Below are 15,455 nucleotides of genomic sequence, written 5' to 3'. Positions count from 1 at the left end.
TTTTCAAAAGCCATTTTAGTTCTATCTCAGTGACATCAGGTTGCTCGTTTTTCACTGAAATCCTATATTTTTTCAGTTTGAGGCCTGTGATGGTTCTTCACAATGAAGCAGTTAATTTCCAACGACATTCTGTCAGTAACGAGGATGAAGCTTGGAAAAACTACCTGGAGAATCCACTAACTGCAGCAACAAAGGCCATGATGAGCATCAATGGTGATGATGAGAGCGTAGCTGCTTTGAGCTTCCTCTATGACTATTATAAGGTATTTGATTTGTTTAAAAAGTAGGTGATTGAAGGAAGAATTTATTTTGTATAAAACAGCTTTTACCTCAGTTAGAAAATCTTAATTAAAGCATCTTAGTGCTATTTATACAGCATCAAACTTTCAATGATATCAGAATGACTAACCTGACATGATGCAAATTTGAATAAGCTCCCTATTTGTGTCATTCTATATATAGTCAAGAGTCATTGCTACACAACCTCCTCACTAAAAGGCTAGGGCAGTCCAAGCAGTGAATCCTAATACTATGGCACCATAATCATCCAGAGGCATATGAATCCCCATCCATTATTCAAGACAATTACTTTGGGATAGTGTTGAAGGTAGATTTGAGGTAGAAATTAGCATATTCTGAATGGAACAGTAGAGCAGGCTCAAAGAGGTATATCTCTTACTCTTACTCGGTTTTTGGAGGTTCTCCCATGCTTAAGTATTCCTCGACTTATTTGCAGGAAACATGGTGTCCACAAAATTGCTCACTTAAGATTTATCTGGAAGTGAATATTAAATTAGACTGGGAATATAACTTATCTTGTCAGCATTTCAATGTTCCAAAACCAATAAAAACAAACGCTAAGAAAACTTTAATTGTCTCATTTAATAGTCAAATTGAGACAATGGTGATCAAAAGGTTTTCCAGCTTTCCAAGAATTAAGTAGTATCATAGGCCCTCCAGGTTAAACATTCCTTTGATACATGCTCCCCTACAAAACTAAACATTGTCTTTTATTATAACACTTTACCTAAAATATCTAAACTGACAGATTAACTGTTTTTGACTTTGTTGTTCTTGGTCTGAAAATCCTTTCAGTTGGCAAAAGTCAACATTGTTAGAAATTATCTTTTTTTTGTGCTGCTTTTTTCATGGTACTGTACAACTCACCATTAATAAATTTAACACCACAACCAGCCACCCATTTTCCTTTTGTTTTTGCTATGTTTAGATGGTAGGAGAACACATGACAAATTTATCTGGAAAATCCAATATGGTTGAGCCTGGACCTCATGAAGTCTCATTGCATCAGGTCAACTATGAACAAGGAAACTTCCTGCTGATTATCACATACTATCTTCCCTTAGCTAATGAATCAATACTCCTCAACATTGAACAGGTCTTGGAGGAAACCCTGATGGTGGCAAAGGCTTAGAATGTACTCTGGGTAGGAGACTTCCATGTTCATCACAAGGAGTAGCTCAGCAGTGGCATTACTGATCAAGTTTGTTAGATCCTAATGGATATAACTGCTAAACTGAATCTGAAGCTAGCTACAAGAACACTAGCAAAAAGGGAAAAACTTGCTTGACTTCATCCTCACCAATCTGTCTGCCACAGATGCATCTGTTCTTGACAGTACTGTTAAGAGTGACCAGTCCTAGTGGAAATAAAATCCCATATTCAAACTGAGAATCTTACATGATTTTGTGTAGCACTGTCAATGTGCTAAATAAAATGGACTTTGAAATGATCTAACAGTTCAAGACTGGCCATTATGAGGTACTATTTGGGCCAAATACAGCAGAAAATTGTATTCCAACAGTCTAGAAACTCACAGCCCAGCATATCCCCAATTCTACAAATACTATCATACCAAGTTATTTGACAAGGTCCCTCATGGTAGGCTGGTCAAGATGTTTAAGTCACACGGAATCCACGGTGAGTAGGTAAATTGGATACAAAATCAGCTTGGTCAGAGAAGGCAGAAGGTGGTTGTGGAGGGGTGCTTTTCTGATTGGAAGTCTGTGACCAATAGTGTTCCGAAAGGATCAGTGCTGGGACATCTGTGTTTGTAATTTATATAAATAAATTGGATGAAAATATAACTAATCTTGTTAGTACATTTGCAGATAACATGAGAATTGGTAGAGTTGTGGATAATGAGGAAGGTTGTCAAATGATACAGCAGAATATGGATCAGTTGGAAAGTTGGGCAGAGAAATAGCAGATGTAGTTTAATCTTAACAAATGGGAACCTTGATAAATTTGGGAGGTCAAATGCAAAAGGAAAGCAAATGGCAGGACCCTTAGGAGCATTTATATGCAGAGCCATCTTGGAATGCAAGACCATAGTTCCTTGAAAGTGATAATACAAATGGTGAAGGTGGTAAAGAAGGCGTACGCTTGCCTTCATTGGTTGGGGCATTGAATATAAAAATTGGCAAGTTAGTTGCACCTGTACAAAGCTTTAGTTAGGCCACATTTGGAATATTGTGCGCAGTTCTGGTTTTCACACTGTAGCAAAGATGTGGAGGCTTTGGGAGGGTAGAAAAGAGGTTTACCAGGTTGATGCCAGGATTCAGAGTATATTAGCAATAACAAGAGGTTGGACAAATTGGATTGTTTTCGTTAGAACATTGAAAGTGTACAATAGCAGGTCAGAGGCAAGGAATCCGACAATAGTAAGTTACCTCCTGACTCCCCACAGCCCATTGCCAGAAGCCAGAAGTCAGGAATGTGATGGAATACTCTCCACTTGATTGGATGTGTATAGCTCCAACAACACACAAGATACTTTACACCATCCAGAACAAACCAGTTCTTAATTTGCACCACATCCACAAACATTCATTTCTTCCACCACCGATGCTCAGTAGCAGCAGTGTATACTCTATAAGATGCACTGCCGAAATTCACCAAGACTTCTTAGACAGCACCTTCCAAACCTACGATGCCATCCATCCAGAAGAACAGAACAACAGATACAAGGGAATCCCATCACCTACAAGCTCCCCTGCAAGGTACTCACTATCCACTCCTTGACATATATGGGTGTTGGTTCACTGTCATTGTGTCAAAATCCTATACATGTCCTTCTAATGGCATTGTGGGTTTACATACACCAATGAATGGCAGCAATTCAAAAAGGCAGCTCACCACCAACTTCTCAAAGGTAATGAGGAATGAACAATAAATATTGGCCTCGCCAGCATTGCCCACATTCCATGAATGTATTAAAATAATATTGAAGATTTGAGATGCCATGGTCAGGAAAAACGTTTTATGCCAAATAAGATTTTGCTTAATTTAAGATACAGTTCATACATTCATTTGTCCCATTAATGGTTGGCACTGAAGCAAAAAAAGAGGACAAACCTCCAATTCATAAGATGGGCAAGGCTAAAGTGGAGTATAAAACACTGTTCTGGACTGGTTGGGCTGAATGGCTGTTTCTGTGCTTTAGTGATAAGTTTCAGCATGTAATGGTCCACCAAACCACTGAGAAATTCATTGCGACATCAGCAGCCTACATAAATGAAAACTTGGGCTGCTACATGACTATTTGCTCCCCGTACTCCAGGACAGAGACATGTGAATGTGAGGAAGCAAAGAGACGCTTTTTCTTATGTCTCTGAGGTGTGTAATTGAACTTGCAATTAGAAATAATGAGACCAGTATAAAATGTGTTTCAAAATTCGAGAAACACACACAACATCACTGTTATCTCATTCTCAAATGTCAGATAAGATCTAGTTACTCAGTTTACAACAAGTCATATGAACAAGCTAATGAATTATCTGACATATTTGTTATTCTACAATTGCTATCAGCAAATCAAGCCAAATCTTGTTGACTGATTTTCTTTTTGAATCTCAACAGTTTATGGATTTTCTGTGTCCTTTTATTTAAGTGTGTGATGTTATTTCTTTTAAAGGTCCCAAAGCAGGAAAGACTTATTCTGCCCGGAAAAGTGCCTCGCCCATGTGAATCGAATTTAGTAAAAAGGTACGAGATATTTTTAGATTTTGATGGCCACGTCACATCTTGCTCATTTTATTAAAAAAGAAGAAAATGCTGAACTGAATATCCATTTGGACAAACATTTATTTCAACTTGCCACCTCAAGTGGCCTTTGATTACTGAGCCGGGGTCTTCTCACATTTTCAGCGTAGGCAAAGACTCCCCTCTCTAAGTTTCAGAATGGAGAAAATGTCTCTTCCCAAACATTGCCTAAATGTGGCAACGTGTCATTTCTTTTTCTCTTCCCTAATTAGAACATAATTGCATATGGCAGATTGCACAGCCACATCACAAATATTCCGAGTGGGAGTACTAGTCTATGTTAGCATTTGACTGACAAACTGCTGATGGGAAACAATTCCCTAGAGACAGACCAGTGACTACTATAATATTGTGGGTAAGTGGATGGAGCAAGGTTGTTATCTAGTCTTAGGAATGGTGGTGTCAGGTGGGTTAGTGGCCCAGTTTAGTTTCATAGAGCATGCTCCTTCTGTCTCCACAAATTTAACGCCAATCTTCTCTTTAGGTTTATCTTGTTATCATTTATGTACTGTTCTAAAATGATAGTCTGGGGGTTCCATGCATGCTGCATTAAAGAAAGTGAGAACAAAAGCCGTCAGCAATCTCTGTTCCTCTTAGAAGGAAGGTCGAAGCTGCCTCCCCATTCAGGCCAGTGTCGAACTGTTGCAGTTTATTTGCAAATCTAAAGATGGACTTCAGCTAGATGCTTTGGCCATTTATTGAAAATAATCAGGTTAAAATCAGGATCAATGCAAATGCAACAGAGGATTAATGGGTCAATTAACTGTGTGTATGCCTGGTAAACACTGGCATGTGAGGTTAATCTGCTCTTAGAATGAAAGGAGTCTGATGAATTAGCTCCTCAGTGATTAACTGATCTACTCCCTAATTGGAAGTCAACTGAAGGATACAAACTAAGATTCACTGTCTTCCACACTGAAGTGGATACCTGAAGTTGAAAGCCATCCAGAAAATGAAAACTCTAATAAAATGAGAGGAAAGACTAGACTGTGCCTTTTTCACAAGTACATTTCTTTTCTACAGGAGTAACACTGGAAATGGATTTGAATTCGATGACATGACATCTCTGGATTGTTCTATTCAAAGTATGAAACTTTTGCCTGAAGATATCACGATGTCAACAGAGTACCCCGATCCAGACAAAAGATCCCACCGGCTCCAGTCAGATTCGATCTTTACAGCTTCTAAATCTCAGCCACTGTTGGATAACTATACCAGTATTCCCACGGACCTATATGACTGCAATCTAATTGATTCATTTGATAATATTTTAATGACTCAGTTACCACAAAGGTGGGCTCCTGAGAACAATTTCAAAGATGCATTTAAAGACATGTCACCTGAGGTAGGTTTAATGGAAATAGCAGTCCAAGTATTTCCTAAAGTAATTGGTTATGAAAATGACTCAAATTGAGCAATGTTGTAATATGTGTTAAGACCCAAGTGACTAATTATATCAATTATTGTGTGTCAACGGGTTGTGTGATAAAGCAGTTGTATAATTCAGGTTCAGGCCTGTGTTTCTACTCTTGACATGATTTTGATCTTGATTTGGTAATTGTGAGGGGATATAACAGTCAAGGTCATTAATCTTCCCTGTTCACACATACTACTCCTGATGGTTGTCTAGAATGTACTTTGACAGGAGCTCTGAAGTGAATCATCAGGCAGCTTTCAGCTAAGTGATGATGAAGTATGAAGAAACATATTGTCTGACAAAATAGCTTCAAAGAAAATATTAAAATAAAAGATTACAGTTAAGATATTAACTAAGAAAGCAGTAGTGAAGCAGACGTGGAACACTATTGTTGTATTGCTATAGTGAAGGAGGGACAGACTAGGAAGTTGATGGTAGCAGAAGAGGTTTGAATGATTCTGGAGTTTTGCTTGATCATCTCTTCAGTCTAATGAGGTATTTATACAGAAATAATGTCTATCCAAATCTACCTTGTGAAATTATAGCCAATGGTAATGAGTCAGTCCTGACTATAAAGCTCGCAGGAAGTGACCAACTTGAATTGTTTAACTAAAACTGAAGACGGAAATTTAGTATAAAGTTGAAGCTTTAGCTACTCGGTTGTCAATAATAGATTTTGAAGAAAACTTTAATTTTTGAATCTGAATGTAGCAAAAAGGGAATCTGCTACATGGCTGAATAAGAATTTGAAAGCTGTCTTTATAAACTGAAGTTATTTTTTCTATCAATGCTAATTAATTTATTCAGCTATATAGCTCCTATCCCTTAATATTTAACTTTCATTGGTATTAAAGCACTCTTAATTGGTTTTAGACATTTTTATAAAACAGAATCTAAATCGCAATTAAAGCATTCAAGGCTCCAACATGCAAACTAATCACTTGTTCAGGCTTTCAACACATTGATGTTGATGTGTGGTCAAATCAGAGCCACTGTGTTTTGATGCTAAGCAAGACTGTCTGTAATTTCAACCACTACATCAGGAAAAACTTTCGCTGAGGCATGAAGGGATTATTTTACCATTTTCATGTCAACAACCCTTAGGCTATCAACATCCTAGGGTTCCCATTGGCCAGAAACCAAACTAGCCAAATAAGTACTTTATCTACAAGTGCAGGCCAAAGGCAAGGAATCCTGCAGAACGCAACTCAACTCTTGACTCCTTAAAGACCGTCCACCATTTACAAGGCACAAGTCGAGAGTATGATAGAATACTGTCCACTTGCCTGGATGAATGCAGCTTCAACAACACTCAGTTTTGTACCATATCCATAAACATTCACTCCTTCCAACACAGATATATAATAGTAGCAGCAGTGCGCACTATTAACAAGATACTAAGCAGAGATTTACCAAGGTTCCTAAGACAGCATCTCCAAACTCAATTCCATTACCATCTAAAAGAACTAGTGCCTCAGATACATGGGAACACCACCAAGCATCTCACCATTCTAACTTGGAAGTATATCGCTGTTGCTTCAGTGCTACTGTTTCAATATCTGGAACTCCCTGCCTAACAGCTTTCTGGGTTTACCTGCAGCACATGGATTGTAGCAGTTCAAGAAGACAGCTCACTGTCAACTTGTCAACGGGAACTAGGGATGGGCAATAAACACTGGACCAGTCAACAAAGCCAAAAGTGTGGTGCTGGAAAAGCACAGCAGGTCAGTCAGCATCCAAGGAGCAGGAAAATTGATATTTTGGACACAAGCCCTTCAGCAGGGATTCATGAAGGGCTTATGCCCAAAACATCGATTCTCCTGCTCCTCAGATGCTGCCTGACCTGCTGTGCTTTTCCAGCACCACACTCTTGACTCTGATCTCCAGCATCTACAGTCCTCACTTGCTCCCAGTCAACAAAGCCCACATCCCATGAACGAATAATAAAACTAATTATTTATGGGGTTACATTTTTTGAGCTCTCCATGTGTTATCACAGTTGTGCTGGGAGGTGGAACTATAATAATAAAACCTGAAATTTTCTTCCACAAGAACCCTAGCAAACTGCTTCACTTCATCCTAAATGAGACCTGTGGTAACATTTGGTTTGTTGCCCCTGGATCAAATAATTCAACACAGCCTTTTGAATGAATCTAGGACATTCCTAATTTGATTGCTTCACTTACACACTGCTCAGTGGCAGTATTTATAGCATAGTTTGATGTTTAACAATGGAGCTATGTCCATAACTACACTGTCACAGAATTTAATCCTCAACCAAAATCAGCTATATTCCAAAACATGATTTTTACTTAATTTAGGAACACGCTTTTCTCAATGGATAAGCTTACTGGTCTTAGCCAAAAAGTTAAGAGCAATCTATGAAATACTGGAACAAGTTCTTCTATGTTTAAATCTACCTGCTGGACATCGACAAGAGATAATATTAGGTTTTTTGGCTCAGTTGCACTGCATATAGACAGATTTTACTAAAATGAAGAGAAAAGCCTGAAACAGGACAGTGAGAATCTTGAAGAAATAATACAAATGTAACTAACTGAACAATCTTTTCCATTTTGTTATATAGGCCTTCCTTAATGATTTGATAAAACCATCCTGTGTCGAGGAAAATGTTACGCATGATAAACTGAGGTAGGTATACCCACCAGAATTTGTGCCATTAGGTAAAGTAATTTACAGAATTGCATTTTCCAATTTTTTTATGAAAACACAACACTTAAGGTGTGATGAAAAGACACAAAATTTATGTTTAAATCCGCTTGAGACCATATTTTCATAAGCACAAAGCATTTTTATGAAACAAATGATGCTCTCATTTTAATAAAAACTGATATAACAAACAGAACGCTGAATCTACTTCAGTTTCATACAGTGTAGAATCCCCTCTAATTACAGAAAAGATCCAGGAAGCAATTTCTCGCACAAAATGGAAAATAACCTAAATAACATATGTAACATATCTATCAGAATTGATGTGGAAATTCAGTTAAATTCAAGACAAGATGCCAATTTAAGAAGTTCTAAAAAATGAATCTTAATCCTTCCTTTGGGATTCATTTATTATTTACAAGCAAAATATATTACAATTCTGGGACTAATTGGAGTTGACATAATTTCCTCAATGGAAACTGTAGAGTACAATTTAAAAATATCAACAATGATTAGTAAAGGTTTCTCATTTTCTAAGTTTCTACATCACAGATGTAAAATCATAAGTCTGCTTTTTTTAAGAAAATGCGATGGAGATATTATTCTGATTTTGTGTTGTCAGACAGAAATTCAGCTTTGAAGCTTACAGAAAGAATGAGGTCATTCAACCCCTCAGACTTTTGCTGACACATATTTAAATTGTCAAAAGGTTACCCACGCATTGCCAGATTTAGATTAGATTAGATTAGATTACTTACAGTGTGGAAACAGGCCCTTCGGCCCAACAAGTCCACACCGACCCTCCGAAGAGCAACTCACCCAGACCTATTCCCCTACATTTACCCCTTCACCTAACATTAAGGGCAATTTAGTGTGGCCAATTCACCTAACCTGCACATTTTTGGACTGTGGGAGGAAACCGGAACAAACCCATGCAGACAATGTGCAAACTCCAAACAGACAGTTGCCTGAGGCAGGAATTGAACCCGGGTCTCTGGTGCTGTGAGCCACCATGCCGCCCATGAATGTAAATGTTCTGATGTAAAATGCCACAGGGAGGAAGGATAAATTTGGAAAATTAGCTCTTATTTGTTCAAAGAAAAAGCAAAATATTCAGCATTAGTGTATTCAGACTTTCTTCCCTCATTTTTTAAGGGTGGATTTTGAATACATGCTTGAAGCACCTAAATCTGTCAACCAGAAACCAGGAGAGGAATCGATGGGTTACCTCAACAAGGGACAGTTTTACCCCATCACATTGAAAGCTATGCACAGTGACAAGTGTCTGCAATCATCCTCAACCAAAGTTCGAGTAAGATATTTTGGATTTCTCACCTCAGCTTCATTAATCTAGACTTCCTTTTCCACAGTTAGTGGAATTTGCTGCTTAGCTGGTATGCTTTCTTATCCACTTGATCTCCTAGCAATATTTTAAATTGGTGTTATGTTTTGTTAACATGGACACCAGGTGTGTTGTTTGGAATAGAGCCTGTCATGCTGAACTTGCCAATATGTTCTCCTCAGCCATTTCCATCCTTTAACTGCAGACTATAAACTAGAAGAAATGGGTCTCTCATCAGTCAGTGTTAAAATAGACACACCATCACCCTGGGTTTCAGGAATGTGTGGTTTAGATGTATATCCATATCAAAGGTATGGTCTCATGAGGAAGGAAAGTACCAAACTTTGGTACTTGCTGGCAAATGCAGAATGTTATGTTGCACGTAAGAACCCTCCCCACCTCCACCAAGTAAGTCTTCAGGATTAATTGCAAACAGGCAGGTTAAGTGCTTCGCCATCTATCAAGTGCCACATCTGGTGCTGTCAGTCAATCAGAGACTGGTGAATATTGCGAGCTGCAGAGGATTGTTGAAATAACTCCACAGAGGTTGGTATCCCATCACCAAGTCACCCTTTATTTACACATGGAGTGTCTGTGATGCTGATCCAGCTCCCTTAGAACCAGCTGTCAGAGTGATCAGGATGTCTGACAATCCTGTTCTTTTTTTTTCTTTTTTTTTACTGCTAACCCCCACACTACCGCCTAACTGCGGTAGTGCTTATTTTTTCCCCAGCACCCACGTTGTGGTGTGCAGGTGTGAGACACAGTGAGAAGCACAAAGTGTATGAACTTTTATTCAATTTCCTCCACCAGGAAGAAAGGAAACACCCGAGCGGCCAGTGACAAGCAGTGGAACATTCCTGTTCTTGTCTGTCAGTCAGGGGTCCCTGATTGGGGCTGTTAGTCTGGTCCAATCAGGGAATTCAGATTCTATGAGGTCCACCGTCTCATTCAGTTACAATCACTGCACTTGTCAGAGGCCCTAGGCTGCTCAGCCCTGAAGACCAGGACTAGAGAGAAGTAAGTGCTTTATTTTGGGGGAAGTCACAGAGTGAGAAATGCAGGAGAGAATGTTAAGAGTCAAGAGTGTGGAATGTTATGATCAGCCTCTGCTCCATTCATGCTCCCAACTATTCCCAGACTGGGGCAAATGTAATCCCTCCACTCTAATTTATCAGGCTGGTCTCCACCAGGAAGGCAGTCATTTCTCTCACCTCCCAGGATGCCACGTAATTGTCAGAGTGTGGGAAAGTGGGGTATATCAGAAGACAATAACTAAGAGCTAGGTTCTCGGGCCCTTGGGGCATATAGTGCTGGGGTTGTGTGGTGGAGTTTCTGTGAGCTGTTTACAGACTCGGGTGACAGGGAGGGAGGGTGTGTTAGGGCAGAAACAGCACTGGGACTGCACCAGGTAGTTGATCCAGTTATCACTTGAAGCTTGAGACCCTTAAGTGGTCATTAGTTAATCACTTCAGGGAATCGATTGGCAGGAGGTTGGGAAGGTTGTCCATGGATCTCATGCCACATCTTGATTGATGAGGTGAGGGGAAAGTTGGCAGGTGTCCGTCTGGTGCCAATCTGCCTGATTACTTGTCCTTTTTGCCACCTGTGCTGTCACTTCTAGGAAGAGGAAATAATTGCCCACAAATTTGCATTTCCACTCGTTTTGTGAACAAAGGGAGGTTACCGAATTTAACCACAATTATAAAAGGAAGCATCTTCTAATGGAAAAAAAATTATGCAAATCCATCTTTTAAATCTGCACTGAGAAGTATGTGAAGAATTTAAGCTTCATCCTGATTTAAGAATCAAACAATATTTCTCATGTTATCTTGGAGAGTTTTTGAATATTGGAAATACCTTTGAATGGAGTCAAGAAATCTTATTGGTTCTTGTTATTTAAGAACTTCTGAAACAGTCCATCATGTGCACTGTTGTTTTGGGATATCCCTGTGTGAATGTATTACTGGGCTAACAGTAACTTATGTGTTCTCTTAAACTGAAAACTGCATTATACAGGATTAAAAGTGAGCGCTGAGAGCCTTTATCAGGATGCTAACTTAACTTTCACCTTCAGAAAGCAGAATGTGCAAATGTTGGGAAATCTTAAATGTAAAAGCAGAAAATGTTGGATGTGCTCAGTGGGCTAGTCAATATTTGTGGAGAGAACATGTGATGATTGGGTGGTTTTCTTCGCAGAAAAATATACCAAAATAATAATCAGATTATTCCCCCATAGGCATTGGACAGCTGCATTATATTTAGTAACACATAAAGTTAAAAATCACGCAACACTATAACCTGGTTTTGTGTGATTTTTAACTTTGTCCACCCCAGTCCTTCACCGGCACTTTCACATCCTAGTAATGCATGTCAAAGGGGTGCTACTTTAAACTTTAAAGCTTAAACATTTGGAACCACACTTCATAATCCAAATGATAAACTGTAGGTTAGCATGTGAGATGTTCAGCCATCTGCTACACACCCAATGTTAGTTTGCCCTGAGAAAGTAATGACACAATAACAACTCAAAGTCAACAGTGAACATTCATAGGTGATTAATTTATCCCTTTAGAACATGAACGGTCTGAGCTCATGCTCTTTCTGAATTGAAAAATGGCATGAACATCAAATGAAACTGGCTTTTCATATTTACAGAAGTTAAGACCTGGTTCACATGAACCATGTTTTCAGTCATTTATCATTCCATCACCAAGGCACTAACATCATTATTTACCAGGCTAAGTGTCAGCAGCATGAAATCTGGAGTTAAACTAGGAAATTCATAATTGCCATTGATTTCAATGTGAACACAGCTACTAGCTTTTCACTTCCTCTGAGAGCACCCAGACAGAGTGGCTCAAAGGTGCAGAGAACTTTGGTTTGGTTTAAATAGTGGCATTCAGTTTTGTGTACCATTCAAGAGCTTTTGTGATTTTGAAGTGTCATTACAAAAGTGCAAGTTTCTATGAAGATCTAGGCCATTAATATGCATTTATATCCAGCAAATGGTTCAGCAGGGATACAAATATACATACAGATCTTGTTTTTATTTTTAGTGTAATGCATACATAGTTCCTAATGAATTGAAAATTATTAGGAAAAAAAGTATAAACTATTGAAAATTGCACAACTGATCTATCAGGATTGGATTAGAACAAAAACAAGCTAAAATTTTAGGCCAGCATTTTTTAGGTACTCATGGGTGATTAAATGTCCATATTACAGAGGAGGGAGTGCTGGATGTCTTGAAACACATAAAAGTGGATAAGTCCCCAGGCCTGATCAAGTGTATCCTTGAACTCTGTGGTAAGCTACGGAAGTGATTGCCGGGCCTCTTACTGAAATATTTGTGTCATTGATAGTCACAGGTGAGGTGCTGGAAGACTGGAGGTTGGCTAACGTGGTGCCCCTGTTTAAGAAAGGTGGTAAGGACAAGCCAGGAAACTATAGACCAGTGAGCCTGATGTCTGTGATGGGCAAGTTGTTGGAGGGAATCCTGAGGGACAGAATGTACATATATTTGGAAAGGCAAGGGCTGATTAGGGATAGTCAACATAGAACATAGAACATTACAGTGCAGTACAGGCCCTTTGGCCCTCGATGGTATGACAGGTCGGCGCAACAATCTGAAGCCCATCTAACCTACACTATTCCATGTACGTCCATATGCTTGTCCAATGACGACTTAAATGTATTTAAAGTTGGCGAATCTACTACCGTTGCAGGTAAAGCATTCCATACCCTTACTACTCTGAGTAAAGAAACTACCTCTGACATCTGTCCTATATCTGTCACCCCTCAATCGCTCAATTTAACGTTGTGTCCCCTTGTGCTTGCCGTCACCATACTTGGTAAAAGGCTCTCCCTGTCCACCCTATCTAATCCTCTGATTATCTTATATGTCTCTATTAAGTCACCTCTCAACCTTCTTCTCTCCAACGAAAACAGCTTCAAGTCCCTCAGCCTTTCCTCGTAAGACCTTCCCTCATACCAGGCAACATCCTAGTAAATCTCCTCTGCAACCTTTCCAAAGCTTCCACATCCTTCTTATAATGCTGTGGTCAGAACTGTACACAATACTCCAAGTGCGGCTGCACCAGGGTTTTGTACAGCTGTAGCATAACCTCATGGTTCCGGAACTCGATCCCTCTATTAATAAAAGCTAAAACACTGCATACCTTCTTAACAACCCTGTCAACGTGGGTGGCAACATGGCTTTATGTGTGGGAAACCATGTCTCACAAACTTGATTGAGTTTTTTGAAGAAGTAAAAAAAGAGATTTGATGAGGGCTGAGCGGTAGACGTGATCTATATGGACTTCAGTAAGGCATTCGATAAGGCTCCCCATGGGAGACTGGTGAGCAAGTTTGGATCTCATGGAATACAGGGAGAACTCGCCATTTGGATACAGAACTGGCTCAAATTTAGAAGACAGAGGGTGGTGGTGGAGGGTTGCTTTTCAGACTGGAGGCCTGTGACCAGTGGAGTGCTACGAGGATTGGTGCTGGGTCCATTATTTTTCATCATTTATATAAATGATTTGGATGTGAGCATAAGAGATACAGTTAGTAAGTTTGCAAATGACACCAAAATTGGAGGTGTAATGGACAGCGAAGAAGATTCGCGCAGCAGGTCAGGTAGCATCCAAGGAGCAGGAGAATCGACGTTTCGGGCATGAGCCCTTCTTCATGCTCATGCCTGAAACGTCGATTCTCCTGCTACTTGGATGCTGCCTGACCTGCTGCGCTTTTCCAGCAACACATTTTTCAGCTCTGATCTCCAGCATCTGCAGTCTTCACTTTCTCCTAGCGAAGAAGATTACCTCAGACTACAATGGGATCTTGATCAGATGGGCCAATGGACTGAGAAATGGCAGATGGAGTTTAATTTAGATAAATGTGAGGTGCTGCATTTTGGGAAAGCAAATCTTAACAGGACTTATACACTTAATAGTAAGGTCCTAGGGAGTGCTGCTGAACAAAGAGACCTTGGAGTGCAGGTTCATAGCTCCTTGAAAGCGGAGTCACAGTTAGGTAGGATAATGAAGGAAGCTTTTGGTATGCTTTCCTTTATTGGTCAGAGTATTGAGTACAGGAGTTGGGAGGTCATGTTGTAGCTGTACAGGACATTGGTTAGGCCACTGTTGGAATATTGCATGCAATTCTGTTCTCCTTCCTATCGAAAAGATGCTGTGAAACTTGAAAGGGTTCAGAAAAGATTTACAAGTATATTGCCAGGGTTGGAGGATTTGAGCTATAGGGAGAGGTTGAATAGGTTAGGGCTGTTTTCCCTGGAGCATCGGAGGCTGAGGGGTGACCTTATAGAGGTTTATAAAATCATGAGGGGCAAGGATAGGATAAATAGACAAAGTATTTTCTCTGGGGTGGTTGTCCAGAACTAGAGGGCATAGGTTTAGGGTGAGAGGGGAAAGATATAAAAGAGGCAACTTTTTCACACAGAAGGTGGTACGTGTATGGAATGAGCTGCCAGAGGAAGTGGTGGAGGCCAGTAGAATTGCAATATTTAAAAGGCATCTGAATGGGTATATGAATAGGAAGGGTTTGGATGGATACGGGCTGGGTGCTGACAGGTGGGACTAGATTGGGTTGGGATATCTGGTCGACATGAATGAGTTGGACCGAAGGGTCTGTTTCTGTGTTGTACACCTGTTTGACTATATGACTCTATGATTTGCCCATGCATCTGAAAAAATGATGCCTCCTGGACCTTGAAGTTTTATATTTGCTCGTCTGACTCTCAAAGACTTCAATCGTGACAAACTGTTTGCCATTATTGACACAACTATTCCTGTGTCATGATTAAATTCTGTTTTTAATCTTGTACCTTCAAGTTGATGGTCAAGAATCTGTTCTGAGTTCCTTTGACCTCCCTCTGCAGTGTTGTCTTGACCTTTTACCCTGTATGTTTAACCTCTTGAATTTTGTCATTGTTGCATGATG

At 39.7% G+C, this 15,455-nt stretch overlaps 1 protein-coding gene across 6 annotated transcripts in view; it reads left to right on the top strand.

Annotated features, from left to right (window-relative positions):
* LOC122563660 (grainyhead-like protein 3 homolog) overlaps window positions 1–15,455 on the top strand; it is a 102,261-nt gene that overhangs the window by 39,024 nt on the left and 47,782 nt on the right. For 5 of the 6 annotated variants that reach the window (XM_043717690.1, XM_043717689.1, XM_043717691.1 and 2 more), the window contains 5 exons: window positions 77–263; window positions 3,935–4,005; window positions 5,086–5,407; window positions 8,067–8,131; window positions 9,305–9,461. In XM_043717690.1, the coding sequence (XP_043573625.1) occupies window positions 77–263; window positions 3,935–4,005; window positions 5,086–5,407; window positions 8,067–8,131; window positions 9,305–9,461 (802 nt within the window). The remainder of the gene's footprint in view (window positions 1–76; window positions 264–3,934; window positions 4,006–5,085; window positions 5,408–8,066; window positions 8,132–9,304; window positions 9,462–15,455) is intronic. The other variant, XM_043717693.1, reaches the window with a different exon arrangement.

The sequence above is a fragment of the Chiloscyllium plagiosum genome, chromosome 27 (assembly GCF_004010195.1).
Source record: "Chiloscyllium plagiosum isolate BGI_BamShark_2017 chromosome 27, ASM401019v2, whole genome shotgun sequence".
NCBI lineage: Eukaryota > Metazoa > Chordata > Chondrichthyes > Orectolobiformes > Hemiscylliidae > Chiloscyllium > Chiloscyllium plagiosum.
The sequence above is the reverse complement of the archived record's forward strand: the minus strand, read 5'-3'. Positions and strand labels throughout refer to the sequence as shown.